This window comes from Bos taurus, chromosome 8 (assembly GCF_002263795.3).
Source record: "Bos taurus isolate L1 Dominette 01449 registration number 42190680 breed Hereford chromosome 8, ARS-UCD2.0, whole genome shotgun sequence".
Taxonomy (NCBI): domain Eukaryota; kingdom Metazoa; phylum Chordata; class Mammalia; order Artiodactyla; family Bovidae; genus Bos; species Bos taurus.
The window spans coordinates 45,844,493-45,871,498 of record NC_037335.1 but is presented as its reverse complement, the minus strand read 5'-3'; the positions used below and the strand labels follow the sequence as shown (position 1 = coordinate 45,871,498).

At 35.6% G+C, this 27,006-nt stretch overlaps 1 protein-coding gene across 6 annotated transcripts in view; it reads left to right on the top strand.

The window, feature by feature from the left end:
* Positions 1-26,891, top strand: part of PTAR1 (protein prenyltransferase alpha subunit repeat containing 1) — a 49,830-nt gene extending 22,939 nt beyond the window's left edge. For 3 of the 6 annotated variants that reach the window (XM_059889294.1, XM_005210018.5, XM_024996000.2), the window contains exons 4-7: positions 4,662-4,766; positions 6,891-7,104; positions 15,970-16,274; positions 18,630-26,891. In XM_059889294.1, coding sequence (XP_059745277.1) covers positions 4,662-4,766; positions 6,891-7,104; positions 15,970-16,274; positions 18,630-18,972 — 967 coding nt within the window. In that variant the 3' untranslated portion in view covers positions 18,973-26,891. The remainder of the gene's footprint in view (positions 1-4,661; positions 4,767-6,890; positions 7,105-15,969; positions 16,275-18,629) is intronic. The other 3 variants (NM_001206857.1, XM_010807871.4, XM_059889296.1) reach the window with 3 other exon arrangements.
* The last annotated feature ends 115 nt before the right edge of the window (positions 26,892-27,006 follow it).

The window sequence follows — 27,006 nt, the reverse complement described above, 5'->3', positions numbered from 1 at the left end:
GAGCAATAAAATAATGTAATAATGGATTATTACAAAGTATAAAATCAATATCCATAAGTCCATGCTGATATAAATAAATGCTTGAATAAACAGAGACAATAGACAACTCTTCAGTACTGAAGAATTCCAAATAATTTATCTAGATAACTTCCCTCAAGGAAATGGAGCATATCTCCCTACTCCTTAAAGTGTAACCTTTTCCCAAAAAGTAGAGTGGAAAAATCAATCATATGCTACCTAAGCCAGATATTCAAGGTCAACATCAACAGTGGCAACTCATGCTGATATTACATACCCCTGATACAAAATAATGAAGATAGCACTTTACCTCTGTGGTCCCCTCAAAACTCGCAACTGTAGTCTAACCCTGGAAAAAATATATAAAACACCTGATCAGTATTCTCCAAAACTGTCAAGGCGATCAAAAACAAGGTGGAGCTAAGGGACCAAGAGGAGCCTACAAAGATATAACAACCAAATATAATGTGATATTCTAATGGGACCCTGGAATTTAAAAAAAGGACATTTGGTAAAAATGAAGCAATTCTAATTAAAGTATGGACTTCCAATACTAATCTATAAGTAATGGTTCATCAGTTGTGACAGTTGTATCATAATAATATAAAATGTTAATAATAGAAACTGGGTACAGGACATACAGAAATTCTCTTAATCATTCTTAAAAACTTCTCTATAAATTTAAAGCAATTCTAAATAAAAGGTTTATTTTTTAGAAAAACTGACGTTGGCAATTTCATATTATTCAACATAATATGGGATTTTTGTGAGAATTAATGTAGAAAATATATGTAAATCACTTAACACTGTGCCTTATTCAGGAGAAGTGTTCAATAAGTGGTGGTTTTTATGAGGATGACTTTTATTATTATCATCATTATTATTTTACACAATAACTTAAGATTAAAGAGTGAAAAAAAGGTGGCATATGTTTAGTCAATATTTACTGTATACCAAGTACTGGGCTAACCAGTGGAGATTTAGCCGTGGACATAATACACATGGCCCCTGGTTTCCTACAAATTTTGATTAGAGTGACAGCAGAGAGAACCCCTAATAGTTTGAGAAGGGAGAAAAAATATTAAAACTTTATAAAATAAGATAAATGTTGCAGAAATATGCAAATAACAATTTGTAAACTTTAAGGTATAAGTACATGAAATAACTAACTTCTTAGGATATTTAATTTTTCAATTTAACCTTTATCATGTTAACATGAAATATTTTAATTTATAAATTCTTCATTTTCCTATTTACATATCTCATTAGTTTAATTCAATCTTCTCACATGGCTTATTAACATCAGTGACTTTGTCATCATGAGAACTATTTTTTTGAGTTATCTAGCACAGTTTTCTGGGCTTCCCTGGTGGCTCAGATGGTAAAGAATCCACCTGCAATGCAGGAGAGCTGGGTTTGATCCCTGGGTTGGGGAGATCCCCTGGAGGAGGGCATGGCAACCCACTCCAGTATTCTTGCCTGGAGAATCCCCACAGACAGAAGAGCCTGGGGGGCTACAGTCCATGGGGTCGCAAAGAGTTGGACATGACTGAGAACTAAGCACAACACAGCACAGTTTTCCAGAGCATATTGTGCTTACTTACATTTAAGTTGTTCCAGATACAGTACTTTCCAAATTCACGTGTGACTGGAAATTTTATCTCAAGCTGTATTCCTACTTGAATACATTAAAGTAGGTGTTTTCTGTTGGATCTCTAGGTTATGTGATTGCTGATAGCTATAACTTAAACCAATTACAATATTTCTTTTTAATATAGTCTTTTAAAAACTTCTTTATAACGTTCCAGCACCTGCAATGTTCAGTCCTTCTAGGAATATTTCTTAAATTGATGGTAAAATTTTCCTTCTTTTTTTAATGATTCTGCCAGGCAGTCTCTTTAAGCATCCATCTATACCATTGATTGAGGTTGTTTCAGACTAAGATATCTTTACAAGTATAACTTTGTTGTTCAAAATAAAGAGATTACGAGATGGCCCTTATTTAAGAAACTTTATAAAGATTCAGTTGTAGGGTAACTTCCTTTTTTCTGAAGAAAATTTTATTTCTTCTTATATGTATAGATATATATGGGCTTCCCTGGTAGCTCAGATGGTAGAGAATCTGCCTGCAGTACAGGAGACCCAGGTTCGATCCCTTGGTTGGGAAGATCCCCTGGAGAAGGGAATGGCTACCCACTCCAGTATTCTTGCCTGGAGAATTCCATGGAGTCGCAGAGTCGGACATGATTGAGTGACTAACACAAACACACATAGACATATATGGGAATATAGGTAGGCAGTTGTAAGTAAGGAGAGGTTTAAATTTAGTAAATGGAAATTTGGCTTAATATAGTAAATTGTCTACAGTAGCAACTTAGCAGCAGCAGCAGCAGTGGTGTTTAAACTCTAGTGTGACCTGGAGGACTGGTTAAAACACATTGCTTTGCCCCACTGGACTTTTTGATTCAGTGTGCCTGGGTGAGGCTTAAGTTCCAAATGATGATGATATTGCAGTTAGGGACACTATTTTCAGAAACAGTGTGCCTACAAAATACTAAACAGCTTAACTTACATAGAGTAGCATTTTGCCTTTGAACAAAACATTACATATTTCAAAAGAAAAAGGATCTAGAGCTATAAAAGTAACTGGCTATTGTGATAAATATTCCTTTGATGACATAGATTTCCTGTACCTTGAAAGAAAAATAGTCAATAAATCATAAATCATTTTTTAAACCATAAACCTTGGTATCACTTCAAACTATTTTACAGAGTTAAGTTACTTACCTGAAATAAAATTGATTGTAAAATGCAAGTATTTATTATCATTATTTAGTATTTTCATTAAAAAGGAAGTTCTTTTCCTTATCAAATAAGAATCTGTTGGGAAGGAAATGTATTGCGGTTTTTAGGAACTAAGTCCATCTAAGTAGGTGAGATATATGGTCTGGGCTCTGGTTTTGAGATTAACATCTCTAAAATAAATGATGAGCCCCTACTACAGGAAAGACGTGGTAAGATTAATAAAAACTAGCAAATGACCTAATTTTATTATAAAACAATAGGTAAATTGAAAAATCGAAGTGTAATCAGTAATATCAGAGCTTATTATCAAAAACTTACCTGAGAAATTCAATCTAAACTTACATTAACCTGAGAAATAGGTGAGGCTGTCTTGCGTGACATAGTTTATAATTGCACTGAAGCTTTGAACAGTTTTAAAATAACAAAAAGTTCCTATTCCTTTTACTTTTGTTTATATTTCAAAAAGGAATGGTCTAGTGTATCAGGAGCCATTCAAGTATTTCTCCTGGTAATGTCTTTTGGAAACTTACCCTAAGTAGTAGTACAAATGAAGTTATAAGCGCAGAGGTTTTTGTTTCAGAATGCCTGCTGCTGGTGCTGCTGCTAAGTCGCTTCAGTCGTGTCCAATTCTGTGCAACCCCATAGACGGCAGCCCACTAGGCTTCCCCGTCCCTGAGATTCTCCAGGCAAGAACACTGGAGTGGGTTGCCATTTCCTTCTCCAATGCATGAAGGTAAAAAGTGAAAGTGAAGTTGCTCAGTCGTTTCCGACTCTTAGCGACCCCATGGACTGCAGCCTACCAGGCTCCTCCATCCATGGGATTTTCCAGGCAAGAGTACTGGAGTGGGGTGCCATTGCCTTCTCCGTCAGAATGCCTTTAGAATAGCAAAAACTTGAAAGCAACCTGAAACATCTAATTATAGGGGGAAGGGTTGTTAAATTATCAGACAGTTACTGAACAAAAACTATGCTGCTGCTGCTAAGTCGCTTCAGTCGTGTCCGACTCTGTGCAACCCCATAGACCGGCAGCCCAACAGGCTCCCCCATCCCTGGGATTCTCCAGGCAAGAACACTGGAGTGGGTTGCCATTTCCTTCTCCAATGCATGAAAGTGAAAAGTGAAACTGAAGTCGCTCAGTTGTGTCCGACTCTTAGCGACCCCATGGACTGCAGCCTACCAGGCTCCTCCATCCATGGGATTTTCCAGGCAAGAGTACTGGAGTGGGGTGCCATTGCCTTCTCCGAACAAAAACTATGTGACCATTTAAAATGTTTAAAGATTATAAAGAACTGTGGAAATAATTCTCGAGATATAAGAACAGAATATAAAATCGCATGTTAAAATATAGATGCATATGAGGAAAGGTAGAAGGGAAAAATTCAAAAATAAAGTTTGTTAGGATGGCTATTGAATGAATGATTTTTTTTCCCCTTACATCTCAATCCAATGTGTTTGTTGTTGTATGTGTGGTTTTGGTAATGAACAAGACCATATCGAGTCCTACTTAGGAAGTTAGAATAATTCTTGATTAGTATGGGATCTGCCCTGCATATACTGAAGTCAGGCCTTATAAGTTTTGGAAATGATACAAGCCAGAAAACTCCTTTGCCCTCTACCAAATAGACCACTAAAGTTCCACTGCTGATTTAAGAGCTTCCATTTCTGTTTTTTAATTAATTTCAAGATTATGGGAATACATTCTTGATTACTGTGTGTAACATTTAAGAGAGTTTTATTTTTTTAATTCTTGGAAATTTGCTTCACAATGAGGTTATATTAATAGTCATGCAATTGTGTAGAAAAATAAAGTAATAGTTCTTTTTATTTTTCTTTTACAGAAAAGAGCTGATCCTCTCAGGTACTTTAAATCCAATTAAGGACTTACATCTGGGAAAACTGGCCTTAACTAAGTTTCCGAAGAGTCCAGAAACATGGATTCACAGGTGTGGTTAATTTACACCACGGAATTCTTAGGGCTTAGAACGGGTGGAGGAAAAAAAACACAGAATATGAAGCAGGTCACATACTGATTACTGAATTCTGAAGTCAGATTATATCTACATTCAAGCCTAGATGCCATCACTTTCTACTTAGGTGATATCTAGAGATTATTTAATCTCTTCAGGCTTTGGTTTTATCATTTGTAAAATGAGAATAATAATTACATCTATCTCAGAGTTAGTGGTTGAGTTTTACTTGAGGTAATGCATGTAAACACAAGCACAGTGCTCGACATATGTTAAATACTCAGTAAATTTTATGTTATTACTAACTACCTGAAGCAGTTATGGAAATTGCACTTAGATATTCAACTATAATGAGCAACTTGAGTTTTAATTAAACTTGGATTTAATTCAGTCAGGTGTGTTCCTGGTAAAAATGGTGGTGGTGGTTGTTATGGTTATTAAAATCAACCAAATAAAGGCAACTGAGGTGAATGGGGTGTAGACTGAATTAAAGTTGCTAAGACCATAAATGCAAAGAGTATTTTTAGGTTAAAAGCTGAGGCAGATAATTGAAGTGCATGTAAGAACTCTTTTCAAAATCCTGGCTATCTGGAAGCATTTTACTCTTGAATCACACATAACATCTTTGACTAAAATGAGATGGTCTGGGCTTACTGGTTGGGGTCAATGGGGAGATTCTCTAAAGAAATCTGTTCTTAGTTTATTAAGCCACTTTTAACTTTTCTTAAATCCTGAGCATTTTTAGGATCTTAAAGTCAGTTTAAGGTATCTTAACTGTAACCTTGCCTTTGGCTAGCATTGCAGAGCTGCTGGTGCTAAGTCATTTCAGTCGTGTCTGACTCTGTGGGACCCCATAAATGGCAGCCCACCAGGCTTCCCTGTCCCTGGGATTCTCCAGACAAGAACCCTGGAGTGGGTTGCCATTTCCTTCTCCAATGCATGAAAGTAAAAAGTGAAAGTGAAGTCGTTCAGTCATGTCCAACTCTTAGCAACCCCATGGACTGCAGCCTACCAGGCTCCTCCGTCCATGGATTTTCCAGGCAAGAGTACTGGAGTGGGGTGCCATTGCCTTACTCGAGCATTGCAGAGCAGCTGCTTCCAAATGATGCAGTTGGTTGTACTTTCTCCCTATTAGAAATTGGGATAGCAGACTACAGAGAAGTGTATGATTATGTGTATAGAGACTAGGAAAGGGGTGATGGTAGAGGAAGGGAGTTATTACTAACATAGATGCATCCATCGATTTATTGACTTGTCTAAGGTTTTATAAAGCAAGTTTTGGTTGTTAAAAATAACATTATTTGAAAATGACAAAAGTGAATTTTGTTACTCAATTTCCTGTATCCTGGCTTGAAAATTTTAATCTATAAAGAATGCTTTCTTATGAGAAAATATTTGTAAAAACTAAAGACAGTAAGTGGTTAGAGGCAGTTTTGAGTGCTTTTCATTTAAATGTATGCTAATAAAAATCTTAGATAAGGGGAAGATTATAGATGAAGAAATTTAAAACCTCCGTGATGGTTTCACTAATTATATTGATTTTTTTTCTTCAAGATTCTATGCTATAATATAGAAATTTTGCTTTATAAAAGCTTAATGCAGCTTCTTCTTTGCAAACACACAAAGGGTGAGGCATGCACATATAATTAAAAGTGAACTGTGCTTCTTTTGAGTATTTACCAGCCAATAATTAATATCACTCCTTCCCATACCCACAGTACCACCAATCAGACACACACACACAAACAGTCCTGTTGCCTTTACATTTCCTGGCCAAATGAAGTTTTGGAGTTGTCATTTCCAAATTGATGACGTTTTCTTTTTGACAGATGTTAACATTTTAGAATGCTTTTTCTATAATCTTTGTCCTTTATCCTCACCCCCACCACCCCTCCACACCCTGCCTACATCCATGGTGCTGAAATTATTATCATTAAAAACACAAACAACTCTCCCCCTCAAAAAAAGACCCTTGAATACTGGGCATTACTTTGCATTGTCTATGAATAGAAATTAAATTGACAACAAAGAGAACTCTGGTTGTTTCCCTCTCTGGTTTATTTTCTTTACTCATTTCTTGCCCACATGTTACCTTAACAGGCGATGGGTGCTACAACAGCTAATTCAGGAAACCTCCTTGCCTTCCTTTATGACCAAAGGAAACTTGGGAATAATTCCTGCAGAAAGGACACAGCAACTAATACGAGAAGAGATGGAGGTCTGTGGTGAAGCAGCAGGGAGATACCCAAGCAACTATAATGCCTGGTCTCATCGCATCTGGGTTTTACAGCACCTGGCTAAGCTAGACACCAAGGTAGGGTGTTATTTTGTGTCCCTAGGCACGTGTCTGTCTGCCATTTAAATCATCTGGTAGTATGTAGTAATTCCTTCTCAGAGGAGCTTTTAAAGAGAGAAGTAATGGCCCAGTAGCCCAGAGAGGATTGCAACAACTGATACCTCGAGGGAAACTGGCAATTTAAAACAAGTTTGCATCCCTCACCCGCACAGCTTTGGCACTGTTTAAGGCTAGTGTACTGGTAGAACAAAGAAGGTTTAAGCAGTAAGGAAGACTGAGTATAACTCCTTTTGCCCTGAAATAGGAAGAGATGATTAAACTTGATACAATTGAAATTGTTCTTTCTTGGTAGCCTTTTGTTATGTGACTTAATGTGCTAGATCAGCTGGCTGCCTTTTCACAATCTCTTTTCTTGGGGAGGGAGATCTCACCCAGGTGTTCCCACACTTGGCCGAGTCTGTAAATTACCTGACGATTCTTACATCCTACCCTACATCTACTGAATCGAAATGAGGGTAGGATTTAAAGATCAGTATTTTTCACAGGCTCAGGGGATTGTTTGGATGCAGAACCAGGTTGGGAATTGTCACTGCCTAATCCTTTTAGTTTAGAAATGAGGAGATGGAAGTTTCCAGAGAATTTTAATGGCTTGGACTCAGCCACAGTTGTATCATTTATTATTCATCAGAATGAGAGCCAGGTATCCCTGTACTCCTTCTTACATACTACAGCTTCTCTATTTTTTCTTCACTTCTTATGGTATCAGTGCTTTAGAATCTAGAGTACTCTTCCAAAAGCTTTCCAGGCTTAAGACAATTTAAAGGAGTCAGAATGTCTCACATGGCGCTTTTAGATTAATGGGCTCGCATTCTCCATTTTTGCTTACCTCCCCTTCCTGTATCTCCTTTCAGGTCCCCTCTCCTCTCTCTGTGTGCTAGCCAGAGACTCCTCCAGAATAAATAGGAGAGCTTTCGCTTCTGAGGGATTTTAAGCCAATGATTCTGAAAGAGAAGGCATTCTTTGCAGCTTACATGGCTTTGCATTTCAGGAGGGGTGGCCACCTAATGGAATGGAAAGAGAAACAGAATCACATTAACCCAGGTTCAGATTCTGGCCCTATTAGCTCTTTGTGTAAAGTAAGGCTTTAATGTTTTCATCTATAAGATAGGGGCTCTGCTGCCTGCCTCCGTGGATTATTGTGAAAATTACTTGTGTTAATGTGTATAAAGTACTGGGCACCTAGTAGAGGCTCACAGAATTCCTCTCTCTGCTCCGCATAGGTAGAAAACTTAGGTGGAACTTGACTGCCAGCTAGGTTAACTCAGTGCAATTCATTCATGAAAAAAGTAGTGAAATTTTATTGTTACCAGACACTGTACTATACATTGGATATGGCATAAAGACAAAAAGCTTACTACCAACAAATTGAAAATCTAGTTGAAACAGATACTGACAGTTACAAAGCAGGGTAACACTTGCTGAAACTGAGGGAATTTTCCAGGCACATTGGGAGCACAGAAATGTCTCCTCTGACTGGGCTCATTGACAACAGCTGCGAGAGGGAGCGATGCTACATTCTCAGGGGCCTGGAGCAGTGAATACAAGTTATCTGGTGGGTATAGGGGATATGGAGTGCTTTAAAGTCAGTCATCTCAGCTGCACAACTTGGTGTCCTGTGGGAGGTAGGGAAAGGAAAGGGGAAGGTTGTGGATAAAGGAAGGCAGAGTCCAGGTGAGCTGAGAGCTCTTTGGAAACTTTCTTGCCTTGATGTGGACCTTTTAAAGAAGCAGTCCATATATCAGAAACACAGGGCCAAGGTGGAATTCTTGGTTCCTTGAGACCATCTCATAAGTCATGTATGAACTCATCTGCCCTGGTCCACTGCTAGGCTTACATGTTGTCAGCCTGCCCTCCTCTGCCTTGGGGATCTTGGCACTTTTCCTATCACCACTGCCACCATCTCTTACTCTCAGTGAAGGGTGCTGAATTTACAAAATCCACTTTCTGTTCTTATAAGCTGTTGGGCCCAGCTAGGAGATCATGATGATGGGGGAAGACCCTGATGCTGGGAAAGACTGAAGGCAGTAGGAGAATGGGACAACAGAGGATGAGATGGTTGGATGGCATCACTGTCTCAATGAACATGAGTTTGAGTAAGCTCCAGGAGATGGTGAAGGACAAGGAAGCCTGGTGTGCTGCAGTCCATGGGGTCACAGAGAGTTGACACAACTGAACAACAGGGAGATCATGTCCTACAGTGCTTTGTCTGTTAGAGGAAGTAATCACAAAAGTATTAGTTGTCTAGAGCAGCTTAAAAACACATATAAAATGAGTAGCATTTTTTTACTTAGAAAATTTAAAATGATTTTTTAAAGTGCTCATATTTAGCTTGGTAAGGGTATAAAGTGAAAGTCACTCAGTTGTATCTGACTCTTTGCGACCCCATGGACTCTACAGTCCATGGAATTCTCTAGGCCAGAATACTGGAGTGGGTAGCCTTTTCCTTCTCCAGTGGATCTTCCCAACCCAAGGATCGAACACAGGCCTCCTGCATTGCAGGCAGATTCTTTACCAGGTGAACCACAAAGGAAGGGTATAATATAAAGACAAGCATTATAGAAATTGATAAAAATCTTACCAAAGGGCAACATGGCAGCATTTACCAGACCTTAAAATGTGTGTTATCTCTAATATAGCGATTCTGGTTCTAGGCATTCATCCTAAAGAAAAAATGGGAGATGCAGTATGATATAGTGATTAAAGGCTCCACTCAGTGGTCATACAAGCATGATATGAATGCTAACTCTACTAGCAATTTGCTATGTGGCCTTAAAAAGGGTTCTTAGCGTCTCTAACCTCAGTTTCCTCATCTGTAAATTGGGGATGATGACAATTCTACCTCCTCGAGTGATGTAAATTAAGTAGGAGAATCCACATAAAGTGGCTGTCCCTAGTGCTGATACTAAGTGATCAGTAAACATTGAATATTATATTAAATATGGGAGTTTGATATATAAAAATACTGTATATAATAGTGAAAAACTGGTGACAGTCTAATAACAAGGAATGCATTTCACTGCAGTTCATCACAAAGTAGAATATTTTGTTGCTACTAGAAATTATACTTTTTATTTAAAGGAAAATGTTAATTATAAGTTAAGGATATAAAACTAAATATGAGATGGGCCTAATAATTTTTTATGTTATTAGCATTGAATAATATTTAACGTATTTTGAATAGTACCTGGCATATTATAAGTGTGCAACAGATATTTATACACACCAACACGGTGCCATTATGGATATATTTTGTTATATTTTCTATAAGCATGTGTTTTCTAGTCAGGAAAAAAATAGATTACAGAATAAAGAATACTTACTAGTGCTATGGGGTAGAATTATAAGAGGTTTTAATTTTCTATTTTTTGTTCCCTATGATGTTTGTATTTTTCAGTGGACATATATTGAAATAAATTTTAAAATAATCTATTTTTTCAGGGTGGGGTGGAGGGAAACAGTCACAGTTGAAAACAGTTAGAAGTAGTATTCCATTTATGAGACATATTCAGAACAAGCAAAGCGGTTTAGTAGGTGCCAGAGACTGGGGGGAATGGGGAATTAGAGGACTCCTAATAGGAATAAGGGTTGTTTTGAAGGTGATGAAAATGTTTTGAAATTATAATAATGACATAGGCAAATCAAAACTACAATGAGATATCACCTCACTCCCTTCAGAATGGCTGTCATCAAAATATTTGTCATCAAAATATTTGTCATCAAAGTGTTGACAAAGACGTAGGATGTAAGTTGGTACAGACAGTAATGAAAACAGTATGACATTTCCTTAGAAAATTAAAAACAGAACTACAATACGATCTAGCAATTCCACCCTTGGTTATGTATATGAAGAAAACAAAAATACTAATTTGAAAAGGTACATGCACCCCAGTTTTCATAGCAGCATTATTTATAGAAGCCAAGCTACAAAACCTTCCTAAGTGTCCATCAACAGATGAATGGATAAAGAAAATGTGATTGATATATATGTGTATATAAATATATATAATGAAATATTACTCAGCAATAAAAAAGAATGAAATTGATATATATGTGTATATAAATATATATAATGAAATATTACTCAGCAATAGAAAAGAAGGAAGCAAAAATACTAATTTGAAAAGGTACATGCACCCCAGTTTTCATAGCAGCATTATTTATAGAAGCCAAGCTACAAAACCTTCCTAAGTGTCCATCAACAGATGAATGGATAAAGAAAATGTGATTGATATATATGTGTATATAAATATATATAATGAAATATTACTTAGCAATAAAAAAGAATGAATTGAAAGCTACAAAACCTTCCTAAGTGTCCATCAACAGATGAATGGATAAAGAAAATGTGATTGATATATATGTGTATATAAATATATATAATGAAATATTACTCAGCAATAAAAAAGAATGAATTGAAAGCTACAAAACCTTCCTAAGTGTCCATCAACAGATGAATGGATAAAGAAAATGTGATTGATATATATGTGTATATAAATATATATAATGAAATATTACTCAGCATTTGCAGCAACATGGACGGTATTAGAGGGTATTACGCGTAGTGAAATAAGCCAGACAGAGAAAAAGAAATACTGTGTGTTATCACTTATATGTGGACTCTATAAAGTAAACGAATGAATTTAACAGAAACATTCACAGATACAGAGAACAAACTAGTGGTTGCCAGTAGGGAGGGAAGGGATGAGGAGCAAGATAGGAGTAGGAGATTTAGGCAGTAAAAGCTACTATATGTAAAATGAATAAGCTGCAAAGATAGATTGTGTGGCACAGCGAAATATAGCCATTTTATAGTAACTTTAAATGGAGTATAGTCTATAAAAATATTGAATCACTATGTTGTACCCCTGAAACTGTAAATCAATTATACATCAATAAAAGAAAAAAGAAAGTGTATCAGAATTAGATGACAGTAGTGAGACGGAGGAGTCTGGTTGGCTGCCGTCTATGGGGTCGCACAGAGTCGGACACAACTGAAGTAACTTAGCGGCAGCAGCAGCAGTGGCTATACAACTCTGTGACTATACTAAAAATCAGAATTTTTTTTCAACTTCAAAAATTAATTCTAATAAATAAAGCTTCAAGAATAGTTAAGAAATTGTTGAAAAAAAAGGAAAAATAAGGAACTCTGTATATTGCTATGCTGCTGCTAAGTTGCTTCAGTTGTGTCCGACTCTGTGCAACCCGTTAGATGGCAGCCCACCAGGCTCCACTATCCCTGGCATTCTCCAGGCAAGAACACTGGAGTGGGTTGCCCTTTCCTTCTCCAACGCAGGAAAGTGAAAAGTCGCTCAGTTGTGCCTGACTCGTAGCAACCCCATGAACCGCAGCCCATCAGGCTCCTCCATCCATGGGATTTTCCAGGCAAGAGTACTAGAGTGATATTGCTATATGTTTCTATTTTTTGAGCCAGTACTACAGTTTTAATGTCTATTTCTATAAACATTTAAATATATAAACATATTGCTATATGGCTCAAAAAGTAGACACAGTAGAGAGAGTATAAAAGCCTAGAAACTAATTCCAGTGCACAGTGTGTACAAATTTCATTGATGATAAATATGGCATTTCACATGATTGGAGAAGGGATTCTTTTTTCAATTTGTGATGCTAATAAGATTGAGTTTTTAGAAAATAATGGTTAGATTTTAATCTCACATACCAACCTGAACTCTTAAGTGAAATAAAAACGTGAAGAAAAAAGGAATTTAAAAAATCAATTGCAGTAATATATTAAGAAAAATATTTACAACACAGAAACTTAATACCTTTAATATATAAAGATCTCTTACAAACCCATAAGAACAGTAATGACTTTAACAAAGAATAAGTTGAGCAAATTATAAAAGAGAATTAGACAAACAGGCAGTTTGTAAAAGAAACAAAGATAAGTGAATAGGAAAAATATTTAGCTTTAATCATAATTAAGGAAATGTAAATTAAATGTGATTTTCCACTTACTGGGCTACCCTGGTTGACTCAGCCGGTAAAGAATCCGCCTGCGGTGCAGGAGACCTGAGTTCAATCCCTGGATTGAGAAGATCCCCTGGAGAAGGGAACGGCTACCCACTCCAGTATTCTGGCCTGGAGAATTCCGTGGACTGTATAGTCCATGGGGTCACAAAGAGTTGGACATGACTGAGCAACTTTAACTTTGACTTCCACTTACTAAATTAACTAAAACTAAAGTATTGGTGAGGAATTTAGGAAACAAACATTAAGATCTTCTTCCAATAGGGGCATAAATTATACAGCCTTCCAGAGGGCAGTTTGAAATACACATCAAGAACTTTACAGAATTTTTCTCACTGTTCCAATTAGTGTACTTCTAGAAATTTCTCCTAAATAAAAATAAGACATGTACATAGATTAAAATGTGTGTATACATAGGCGTGTTACTTACGCAAAGTGGAAACAAAAGGAGGGAATGGTTTAAATTGTGATAATCTTTAGGATGAAGTATTATGCAAAAGTTTAAAATTATGTTGTAGAATAATACTTAATGAAATTGGAATACATTTATAATTTAAGTAAAATAAAATTTTGATATAAAAGATATCCAAAATTTGTGTTAAGTAAATTATACAGATGCATTATTGCAAAAAGCTGAGATTGGTTGTATGGTAGAATATTAAAAGTTTAGTCATTGTTGGTCAGTAGGATAATGAATGATGTGGGGATTTTTTTGCTTCTTTATATTCTGTATTTTTACATTTTTCTATAATGATCATCTTGTATAATCAGAAGAAAAACCAAATGTTTTTTAAAAAATGTACAGAACTCATGGTGTATGTGTCTATAAGAACTAGCATTTCTAGTAGTCTTTCATTTTAAACCTGTTATCTTCTCTTTCATAGCCCTGCTTCCATAGTTTTCTTATAATTTATTTATTCACTAACTCATTTTTATGTGGAATGTTGGAAAAGAATAATTATACAAAGGTCATTTGTTCTGTCAGTGCCTTCCGGTTAAGCCATATCTTTGTGCAGTATCTTTAAGATCACTTAAAAATAATTGCTTTCTTTTTTAAAAAAATCACTGCCTTTTATTCTACTAAGAAAACACCCTGAAATTCCTGTTAAAAGATTTCTTCTTTAGTTAGTAGGCATTTTATATCTTAGGGAAAAGAATATAGTGAATTTTTCTCTTAAATAGTCTCAGAAAAGAGTTTTTAGGAATTGAATTAGTTTTGTTGAAAACCTTTTAAATATATGCTATTTTTGCCTCAAAATTACAATGAATTTTTAATTTTTACATGTAGAAAATATATAGTAGAAATAATCTAAATGTTTTTCACATTATATAAATTCATTTTAAACAAGTCTTCTATTCTTTTCAATACATAGTAAGAAGCTGTACCATAATTAAAATGCTGCTGTATTATGGCCTGAATTTCCTGCAGGTTAAGTCTTCAAAAATATAATTAAAAAAAAACAAAACAAAAACCTTAAGATTAGTTTTTGTTTTGCACGTAGAAGTTTATCTGGTGGGTTTATTTTGCCCACCTTTTAAATCAAATAATCTCGTTATCCATTTCTCAGAGACTCACTAGCAATAGCCTCTGAAATAAATTTATGTGGCTGTGAATTAACTCATTATAATTTAAAGGAGATGTTTAAAACATTTCACTGATAAAACTTGACCATCCTAGCTGGGAGTAATCATATCCGTCTTTACCAGTCACTTTGTTTATTAAATTGTTCATTCATTCATTAAACATTTTTATATAGGGTATAGGGTGATGGGAACAGTAATTAGAAATGAATAAGTATCTTAAAAAACTTGTATAGTTTAGTGGGGATGAAAAGGTGTACAGGAATTTCTATAATATATATGATGGAACACACAAGAACTATGGAGGCTGAGAAGAGGGAAGACTTCTGGTTTTCTCTATGAAAAGTAGAGAGGGATCTTGCTTAAGGAGAAGGCATTTGCCTGAGCTCCCTGAAGAGCAGGTAAAAGAGCTTTTTGGCATTGTGTGGTCTGTATGGTTCACTGTTGATAAGTACATGTCATTTTTCCTTAGGTGGTCTGAAAATCCTCTCTCTGACAGATGTGGTAGGCCCTCAATACACCTTTTTCTGATCAAAACTCGTTTGCTAACCTGTCTGAGACACTGCCAAATAATTTATTTTTTCAGAAATGTTGCTTTCCTTTTTATCTCCATTTGAAATTCTTTAGTTTGCAGATTTAAACAATTCACTGCTGAATTTTGTCTTACCTATTTAAAAAAGTCACTTATTGGTGATAAGTTTGAGACAAATAGTGAAAGTCATGAGCACTTGAAAATTCCTGTTATTCATGCATCATGTTTTTGTACTAAGCCCTTAGAATTAAGTAGTGAACGAAATAGACATGGTTTCTGCCCTGATGACACTTAATAGTGCCAAAGAAATAGTTACACCGAGTCTATTGTTGAACAAATAGATACAGTACAGATTGATTAAATGCAAAAAAAGTTTCCATCAAAGTGACCTCTGAATTTATATTTTCCCTTCAGTATAAGCATTAAATTAAAAGTGAATACCCAGAGTCTTTCCTTATTTTAGAATCTGGCTGTTCTATGTGTATGCCAATTAGAAAGGTCCTTAAATTCTGTAGTATTAAAAAATATTATTATTTTCTAAAAGAAATGGAACATGAGTATTTATTAAGCAACAACACTGTGTTGGATGTTATGTATAAAATATTGATAGGAATGGCATTATCAAAACAAGGAATGAATGAAAGAAATTCAAAGCATTAACAGAGAAAGGAAAACCTTTAGCAATTCCTCATTTCACTTCCCTTTTTCCTTCCTACAAGATTCTTCTTGATGAACTATCTTCTACTAAACACTGGGCATCCATGCATGTTTCAGACCACAGTGGATTTCACTACCGCCAATTTTTATTAAAGTCTTTGATTAGCCAAACTGTGACTGACGGTTCTGTATTGGAGCAAAGTCCTTTGAGAAGTGAGTCAACTGTAGTTCTCCCAAAAGATGAAGAAGCAGTGGCTTCAGCAGAGGAATCAAGGATAAATCTTCCCCATCTTCTAGAAGAAGAAGTTGAATTCAGCACTGATCTTATTGATGCCTACCCAGGACATGAAACCCTTTGGTGTCATAGGTAAGAGAAGGAAGATGTATTTCCTGCATGAAACTCTGTGTGTCCTTATGAGAGCTACAGAAGGTCTTACATCTGACTGGAGCCTCCTTGGGTAAATACGGTAATTTAACTATGGAACTTTGCCTGAGTGATTCAAAGGACTTTGTGTTACCATAGCCGCCTCCTCACAGTCTTCATGAGCATGAGGTTCTTTGCACAAATCTTTGCCAATGGCTCAAGATGGTGGTGTTCATCCTTGATTGTGCAACAGAATAACATGTGTTACTTCCAAACTAAAAAATGTTTCTGGACTCCATCTTTGGAGATCCTGATACTTAGCATTTCTGCGATAGAGTGCTGCCATCTGTCTTTAAAAAAAAAAAAAAAAAAGAAAAACCCTAACAGGTAAATTTGATGTATAGTCAGGGTTGAAATCAATGATTAGACCCTGCGAATAGTTAAGCTTTGGCTTCCCAAATGGCTCAGTGGTAATGAATCTGCATGCCAATGCAGGAGACATGGGTTTGATCCCTGGGTCTGGAAGATACCCCTGGAGAAGGAAATGGCAAACCCACTCCAGTATTCTTGCCTGGAAAATTCCATAACAGAGGAGCCTGGCGGGCTACAGTCCATGGGGTCGCAGAGAGTCATACACGTCTGAGCACACACAGATAGTTAAGCTTTACTGTTCTTCTCAGCCATGATGGCCTGCAGATTAATTTACTTTGAGTATAATCTCTTGACTTTTTTTTATTTTTAAGGTAAAATAAAATATATTTTATTAATATTTGTTTAATTTTACTATTCAGGATTATTATGAAGGTGTGAACGAGGGTTAGCAACCTCATAACTTGAGTTTTAAGTACCTTTGACAGTACTTCTCATTTTGAAATGAAATCCAAGTATGGAAATCCCCTGATTGGTTTATTTTGGATTATCACTTAGTTGGAGGCATCTCTGGCATTAAATATACAGATTTTACTTCAAGTTACAAGATTATGCTTATAGACAAATGACTTGCCTGTGTTAGGCAAGAGGTAGGCATTTTAAATAATTGTGTATTTTTTTAAGTTAATTGAAATTTTTTCCCTTTTTCCAGACTAAATATATTTGGAAGATATATTAGAAGATGAAAGACAATCTCCCCTCTTTGGCACCTTCATAAATACAAAATTGTCTTTTTCTCTTATAAACAAGACAGTCTTATTCCACATTTTTAGAAAAGGAGAGAGATCTTGACTTGCATATTTTGGTGTTAGATTTTTGTTGCTGTTTCATATTTAGACACATTAATAGCTAGGCTTAGAGAATATTAAAAATTATATTTGTTTTCGGAAGATAGCTAGATTGTTAGAACAGAAACTTTCTTTGTTCATAAGATTAATGGGAGTTTGGAATGGGGAAAAGAGACAGTTGGGAAGACCTATATATCATACAGACCAGTTTTCTACTGATTCAGTGCCCTTAAGCTGCTTCTCTGTCCTTTAAGATTTATCTGTAAAATGAATATGTTATATGCTCCTTTGTTCCAGAATAAGCTAGGAAAATGAATAGAATTCTCTTTTAAAGGCTTAGAATTGTTAATATAAATGAGATATAACAACCTAAAATCTATGTAGTTTACCTTATTTTGTACAAAGATGTGGACCCCATTTTGTCACAATTTTTGGAAATTAGGCATATGGATCTTCATTTTTAACAAATAACTACAGATGATTCTAAGAGCAGGAAAACTCTCCTTAGGGGAAGAACAGGAACTGTGTGTTTTAACATACTTTTCTCAGAGCCCAGCACATTCTAGCACATGTGGATGTTTAATGAGACTGTAGTGCTGGATTAGGGGGAAATTCAGAGGGTTTCTAAGATAAGTAAGTCCAGTTGCAGCAGTTCTGTTCTTATTAAAGAAAGTACTGGATAGAGGCCATAGACTAATCCTCTAGAGGAGCTATTTAATCCTCTTGTTGCTGAAAATCACTTGTCTTTTAGGCTATCAATGAGGTTAATTTTGGTTTTGTTTTATATTTTAATTTATAGCAGAGATTGGGCAAAAACGCATCTCTGGTTTCATATTATAGTTACAGAGAGTAACAGCACCAGGTGATTGTCCTCATCTCAGTCAACGTTTTTTTAAAAACCTTTGGGGTAGTATTTCAACAAACTAGTAATCTGGACTTGTGAAGCTCTGTTCGAATACCAGAGACTACATCTTAACTACTCTCCTTCCCCAGATCGCTCTGGGTTACCGGAGGCAGTGAGACTGAACACTACTGTGTGTTTGGAAATTGTCTAACTTACTTTTCTGTTTTCTTCTGAAAAGCTTGACATTGTGATGTGGTTTTTCTTTTCTCTTCTATTCCTCCTCCTCTTCTTTCACAGACGGCATGTTTTCTACCTTCAGCATCACTTAAATGGTAGGTTTCCTCACAGCGTGATCCAGTTGTCACCTGCCGACAGTCCTGGGGGAACTTTGAGTGACTTGCACGGTATCCCAGCAGGCCCCCACACGTCTCAGGCAATGGAGGTGGATGGACTCAGTGACTTTAGCAAGCAAGGCTATTCCCAGGAAATCAAACGCCTGAAGCGGACCCCAGCTCCAGACTCCCTGGGCCTGGAAATGGAGCACAGGTTCATCGATCAAGTACTGTCCACCTGTCGGAACGTGGAACAGGCCAGGTTTGCCAATGCATACAGAAAATGGCTGGTTACATTGAGTCAATGAAAGAGGTGAATTAGTCCTGCAAAGTTCCCCTTTTTAGTGCAATATGGCTTTTCTTTCTTATTTACATAGTTGCATGAACTGTTTGCTACTATTGGCTAACTATGTGATCTTCATCTTTAGGCTAAAAGTCCCTAGTAAATCTTTCATTTTATTTATTTTGTTAAGAACTGGCATTCCTTTGGCTATAAAATAACTGTGTAGTTCCTTCTTGCTAAACAGTGAGTCTTAACTTTTTTCTTTTTAACTTCTCATCCTGTATATTCCTGTCTTTGAGACTTTGCTCATTTGATTCTCCAGATTGGTTCACACACACCTCAGCCCACCTCAGTGCAGTTGCTGTATAGGCTTTTTTTTTTTTTTTGGTAATCAAAAAGTTATGCTGTAGTTTAGCTTAAGAACAATACAAATTCAGAATTACTCGATCTAATTGCTGTTTTGAGAATCAGATGGCCAGATGGATGAATTTGTGAAAATACACACCATTTCTCTTTCACTAGCATGTTATACTCGAGTCATAGGCCAACGTAACCAAAGTCAGAAGTATTGGAATTTATATGAACAACGTAGTTCTAATATAATCCATTTTTAAACTAATTATTTTAAAAAACTAATTTTATGAGTTTATGTAATTGTAGTGGAAACTTATTTTTACTACTAGCTTTGATAAGTTTTTTTACCTCAATCAATTAAAGTCAATTTTAAAAAAACCTAGAACGCCATTTTTAGTTATTACTACTTATTTTCCTCCAAATTCACCATGCAATATGGCAGGCTTATGCATAAAAACGTATCCATTAAAAACCTTCCTTTGTAAAGTTTTTAAGTTACTGAGGATACACTGGATAAACTACAAAATTTTTATGAAGGGATTATTAAGTTTACTGGCAAAAGCCAGGGGGAAAGAATAGTCTTGAAGGTTGGTTCTTCAGTCTTTATTTTAAAAAATAAAACAATTTAGAAACTTTGATACTGAATTTATCAGGGATGAGGTACCAAAGTATCCATCTTACCTTTTCAATAATAAGGGCTGCATTTTTCAAATAGGTGAGACAGATGTGGTGAAAGTAATATCTGATAATAATCTGAAAGTAATATCAGGTAATATCTGATTTCTTGATATGAAACAGTGCTTTGCATTTCTTCTTTCCACATACCTTTCTCTTTATTTTCCCCATCCGTGGTTTTTTTTTGGTCAGCTTCACTTTTGTATATTTTTCCTTGTCTATTATATTTCATAGATGTAAACTAAAGATATTCTCCTGTTTCCAGTTAATTCCATACCCCATTAAACACACACAAATATGAATATAAATTGCCCCCCTAAAAGTTACCCTAATAATGTTATTGGGTAACTTTTAGGGGGGCAGTTTATTATCCTGTGTGTATAAAATGTAGTAGTGGCTGGAACAGTGTGACCACCATGCTTTGCCTGTTTTCCTCTTTTTATGCTAGGCTGCCTGTAGGGTAAGAAGACATGTAGGGAAAACAGACCTCTTCTATCTCACTGTTATGGAGACTCTAGACTTGAGTGAGGAACGTTGCCTTAAGGGAAAAGAATAGGTACTTTACTTGTGTATCATGATTTTGTTGAGTGGCAAACTATCAAGTGAGACTTAAGAATACCAAAAAGCTTGTCTAGGCTGGTACTTATAGACAGAAGCTGCTCTTCTCTCCTAGAGCAAAAATTACCCTTTTATAACTTTTTGTAGTATTTAGGTGAGAAAATGATTGGCATTATGAGCATAATTTTATAACCTTTTATGTACAAAGCATATTTTGAATCAAATACCTCAAGGTCTACCTAGACCTCTGGATAAAACTATTACTTTATGATTTTTAGCAGCTGCAGGGATTAAGGGGTAAACTACACACAGATGACGTGGAGATCCAGTCAGTTCCTCTAATGTACGTTGCCAGATTTTGGCCTCTCTGTTAGTTTTCTTCCAAGAATCATTTTAAGTATCCTGACTGATAGGGCTTCTTATGCTTTGGTGTGTGAGTGTGAGAGTGTCAAGACATGAGTATAGACAATCTCCTGTGAAACATCAGCTAAATTTTATAATGTTCCACACTTTTTTATATCTTCCACAAAGTTTCTTGCCCTTCTTTGATGTTAACTGTCTTCTTGTGTTTTAAGTCTCTTAACTCACCCCTGCACAAAGCCATGCAGTCCTTTAATATACCTTGGTCTCCTGTCTTCCTAATAGTTTTAAGTACCAAGTAAAAATACAAATATCCAAAGGATACAGTTTGTATCTGACTCTTGTGTGCTACTTTATTTCTAAAATTTGTAATTTTCAAGTGTTCATTCACAGAAAAACATAATATTGCCCTGTGTAGTTGTGTGCTTTACTCTGAGTGGTGGACATCCAGCTCACTAGCTGTAGCATGATAATATCTCTTGGACTGAATGAGCTCATGCAGTGGAAAGGATGTGTCTATTTTTAGAGACTCATTAGTCTTCACTTACTTTTCGATAAATATGTCACTGTTAAAAGAAAAGATGATTTAGATTAACACACATTTCATCCAACTTTTACTGGAAGAATTGTAGACCATCCTAGGTCAAGAATACTACTGACAAGTTAAAAAAAAAGCAATAAGATCTGTAAATATCTTGCAGATAAAATATCTGTACAATCACTCCTCCCCAATCTTTTACTTTTTTAAGTGTACCTATTTTGGTAATGTGTTCCCAGATTCTGTCTGCCTTGCATATTGTAAGGACTTATTAAATATTTATTAAATTTATGAATGATTAACTGAAGATGGGAAAATTAATCATGCAGGATGCATAGAGTGAGTTATGATTGAGAAATTGATGGAGTAGAGCACTGAATTGTCAATGAATGATGTATTCTGCCTTCATGATACTTAGGAGCAGCTATTGCATATAGAATAAGTTAATTTAGATTTTTTTCTTCATTGAACTACTTTGTTTATGCTTGTTAAATCCCAGCCAAGAAATGCAGCTGTATAATATCAGTTAACTGTACTTTAATATATATTAAAAATTCATAGAAGAATGAAGACCATTTTCATTAAGAACACTACTTTCTATTCATTTATGATGTTGGGGGACAGATCTTGCCCATAGAGCCAGAGCCACTTTTGGGGTATCTGAGGAAACTGATTTCAAAGATTTGTTGATCTGTATCTATGCATAAGTAGTCATTTTATGCTTCTCCTTTTCCCTCCACAACTTGAACTTTTTTGATATTTCTTAAACCCGTGAGTCATTTTTTTTTAAACTTAAGGATTTGATACCTTTTAGTGTCCCCTTTTTCTTTTTTATGTTTTAGCATTTTTTCTCTGGGCCCAGACTTTGAGTCATATTTCTTATTCCAGTGGTACAATTCTAATTTAAATTCAAGGCTTCATTATTTATCAGATTAAATATACAAGATGTCACACAAAGCCACTTAAGTCTTCAGATAAGGACTTAGTAACACAAGACATGCCAACAGAAGTTCTTGGATTTTTATGTGGCTTTTTTGTAGGAACGCATATATATAGTGATACACTATCATTTAGATATATTCAGGTCATGTGAATTTATGCTTGTCTAGATATATACATGTATGTGTGTGTAAAACTTAGTATTTTTGAGAACAAATTGTCAGTCTAGTATTTTTCTCTTAATAGCACAAGATGATATCAGACATGAGGGCTAAATATAAGTTAGGAATGCTACCACTTGCTATGCAACAATCTAATTTCGACCTTAGTTCCCCTGTATTACAGAAGATGCTAAAGATTTAGTTTATCAAAGGAAGTTAGAAAACACTTTTTTTTTTTGCAAAAAGCTTTTGTAAGCTTAATTATTTTCTTACTAGAAAATTACATTTTAAAACTTTAAAATATTGAAAATATGCTAGAAAATTTAAACAGCATTGTAACAACTGAACTTTTTGTCTTCTAAGTAAATTTCTCAAATAGAGCTAACAGACCCTAGCACTTTACATGCTGCCACCCTCCTGTGCTTGGGTATACTCTGTGATGTGCTCCTGTTCAGTAGAGAAGTGCGTGAAAGCAGAGGAAAGCTTAGGCAAGTTCAGTGTTTTGAAGGCAGTGAGCAGGAAAAGTCAACCCTGAGAATTGCATTTACCATCACATAGTGTCTTTTAAAAAATAACTGTGCATATACTGTGTTTCTTTGAGTGCCTTTCTTACTTTTCGCTGAAGCAAGATTATGTTTAAGTTTAATTAACCTTTAAGTAAAAATCAAAGGGTGAAAATTTTATTAAACGATTGATTATTTTATTTATTCCAACTGCTAGACATGGTCTAGTGGAATATTTTATCCTTAAGTGAGTTACTGATATGAGCAAGAAGGATGTTTTGGTTTGCATTTTCAAGCACCCTACCAAGAAGAATTAGTTCTTTCTCAGTAACAGCTAACTTTTTGGGGGTTGGAGGCATCACGTTTAGAGGATGGCATATTCATAACTAAAGATCAGCCTGAAACCTGTATAGCCCATGCTTAAAGGGAAACAGTGGCTCTCTGTCCTAACAGAAATGCCATATGGTTGTCCTAAGTGAATCCTTTGCATCATTTTAAGGACTTTTAAGAACTCCTTCCCAAATTCAGGCTTATGGATGATAGTTGAGAGGGGGGGGAAATGGAAGTTTAATTTTTTCAAATATTGGAGGAACAGAAGTAAATAATGACATGAAATTTAAAATGTGGCTTTTTATGTATTTGGGTGTGAAGAGGGGAAGGATCAGAATTCCGTATTTCCAGATAGCAAATAACTGTTAATTATATTTAAGATTCTAAAGTGCTTTTCAGAGAACTGTTGAATATGTATTCCTAAAGGACAGCAATAGGTCATGTTTATGGTGGAAACAAAGCTATCGTGTCAGTTGTGGATCTGGGGGTTAGGGACCTCAGGCTTCCAACTTTGACTTCTGTATTCTCACCAGGCCATGTTAACACTATAAAACCAAACTGTTTACTTAAAAAAAAGAAAGAAGAAAAAAATAGCAGTAGCTTACTCTGTTGATGAAATCTTGTGCTTCCAAGCATATTAGCTATATAGAGTTTGTGCTTTCTGCACAATAATATGGCCCACAAAGCTTAACCCTGGCACTTCTTTTATTAATCTGTTATTATTCCTCAGGGTGTAGAAAAATTAGTAAATTTAGGACAAAACTTTATATTCAGTGGCAAAAAAAGTGAAAATATGCTAATATATTACTAGCTCTTAAAAATGTTAGTATAGATAGTATTTTTTATAAACTACTACCAGCGCAGTAGCTCATAGGCGCTCGGTGACTGCCTCCGCGTTCCTCTCGCTGCTTCAGTCCCTGTGGCTCTATTATGAATGTTCTCTTACACATGTCTTCTACAGAAATGACTTTTGTATTGTATTATTTTCCATGTTTAGCAAAGGTAGGGGTGTTTTAGTTGACATAAGTCTCAGTTTTTGGAAATCCTGTTGAAAAAATGATTACTGTTGGTTTTCAAACTGATAACTCTTATGCTTCTTAAAACTTCAGTCTCCCCGAGAGAGTGTTTTGCGTAAAGGCCTGTGTACATGTTCAGTACATTGCGTAACGCCTTGCGCCTGGCAGGAACTCAACAGGTCAGAATTGTTACAGGCTAGAAAGTTAAAACTAGCTTGTTTATCTTATCACTGTCCATATTCTTAGCTTCAGGAGAAATACAGTATTGTGTTTAAGATACATAATCAGGTTCAAACATACACAGCAATGATATACAGCTATATAACATTGTAAGTGAAATTTAGATACTTTTAAGGCATGCATATGTGTGTGTATTCACATACATATATGTATATATATTTAAATGAGATTTGGAATTTCAGCTTATATAGTGGTTTTACAAAGAATTTTATCCAAAGGACTTTTATTTTCATACTTGCTTGAAGTGCTCCTATTTAAAAGCAGTTTTCTTTATTACACCAGCCCCCGTCAAGCAAAATTGGAAACCTAACACAAGTGCCCATTTGCTTGAATTAACCAGATATTGGTGTAAACTGTTCATAGTAAGTCTTCGGTTGCTTATGAACCATGACATTTTGACTCTTCTTCCATACATATAGGGAATCAGCCTTAATTTTATGTATGGCAGTCACTTTCCTCAAAGTACTATGCAGCATACTTCAAATGTTTGTCTTTATAAAGCGATCAATAATAAATTTGAGATTTTTCAATGTCATAGGGATGAACAGTTTCACACGTTCAGATATTGATTCATACAGCAGTCTGTTAGAAATGCTAATACTTTATCCTCCCTCACAAATGTCATCTTGCATTTGGAGCAGATTGTTTTTCTTACTAGTTAAAGAACGAATGCACTCATAGTAGGTGCTCAATAAATACTTGGTGGATTATTGATCTAACATCAGTGCAACAGCTTTCAGAAAGGAGACTGTTGTCATCTTTTCATTGAAGAGTATATTTTTATAGTAATATATGTTTGAAACTGGAAATTTTTCTCATTTGACATGAATTAGGCTTATTTAAGTTGGAGTTAGTAACATGTAATAAAATTTTTTTAATCGTTTATGTAGAAATGGTCTGAAGATATGAAAAGTTTAAGTAGTATCTCTGTGCAAGGCACATTCATGAATGTGATTAAATGTCTTAATAGGCTGCTGAACTCTAGAGAGAATTGCTATAGTCTTCTGCAGTCAGATTCTGTGTTGGTCTAGTATTTTCTAGTCTCTCTCTCTGTGCGTGCGTGCTCAGTTGTGTCTGACTCTTTGCAACCCCATGGGAGTGTAGCCCTCCAGGCTTCTCTGTTCATGGGATTTCCCAGGCAAGAATACTGGAGTGGGTTGCCATTTCCTACTCCAGGGGATCTTCCTGACCCAGGGATCAAACCCACGTTTCTTTGTCTCCTGTATTGGCACGCACCATCTGGGAATCTGTTTTCTGGTATAAGTTCTGTTTATTTCTCCCTAAGTCTTGGTTACTTTTCAGTGTCTTAAAAGTAGTGATAGCAAAATGAGGAAGAAATTTATATGAATAATCTAGTAGTTTGAGTCTATTAATTTGTGACTTTCAGAGCATTTTTGACAGAGTTTACCTAATTCAAACAGATTTAAACAATTTAAAAACAAGCATTCCATCCTGAGATGTGACAAGCAGAATATGCAGCACGGGCATAGTTAGGCAGTGCCTCCTGATGAGATTGTTGATGCATGACGAACACTGGCTTCTGACTGAGGTGACCACTGTGGGTATTGTGTACTGGTATTTGTTGTTCCTAGGAGAATAATGGTGTATATATGGAATATGTACCAGATTAACTTGTTTTTGAATTGGACAAAATAAAAGACGAGGTATTATAAATACACCAAATATTTATACACCCTGCTACAAAGAAACTAAAAAGAAGAAAATGCTAAAAGAGCAGTGATCTTATTTTTTCTTCATAGCTTCTAAAAAATTTTTTTTTCACGAAGTCTCTTTGGACTCAAGTCTCTTGGACACTAGGCAGTTGCTTACTTTAACACTGAGGGACTTTAAAGTATAGTTCTCAGATATTATATTCTGCTATTAGAATTCACCATGTCTGTTAATTTTACATGCTTAAAGATTTTCCAGAAAATGGAGTGTTGCAGTCAGTGTTAAGATTAAATGAACAGTGTAGGTTATAATTAAATGGGACAAGTTACATGTATGATCTGTGGTGCACGGTCAGATCCTGGATATTAAAGATAAGTTTGACTAACTTATTTTACTGAAGATACCAATTGTCTTCACTCTGATTGCACTGCTGTTTTTCTTAAACTATTTTCCCCCAGTATTACAGTCGGCATTGAATTTCATTTGGCATTTACCATATTCTACTTGATGTTTTTTAAGGATTAAATATTTTGTGAATTCTTTTTACACTTAAAACGTGTACCTTGCAGAGGGATAAAAATAAATTTTGAAATAATGTATTTACAGTGTGTGCTTATGGTGTTCTGTGAGTTAATAGTCCAGAGTGCTTTAAGAGTGATGCTAAATTCTAAGGCTGATATAATGACTATAGATTTTCTGTATCCACGCTGTCCA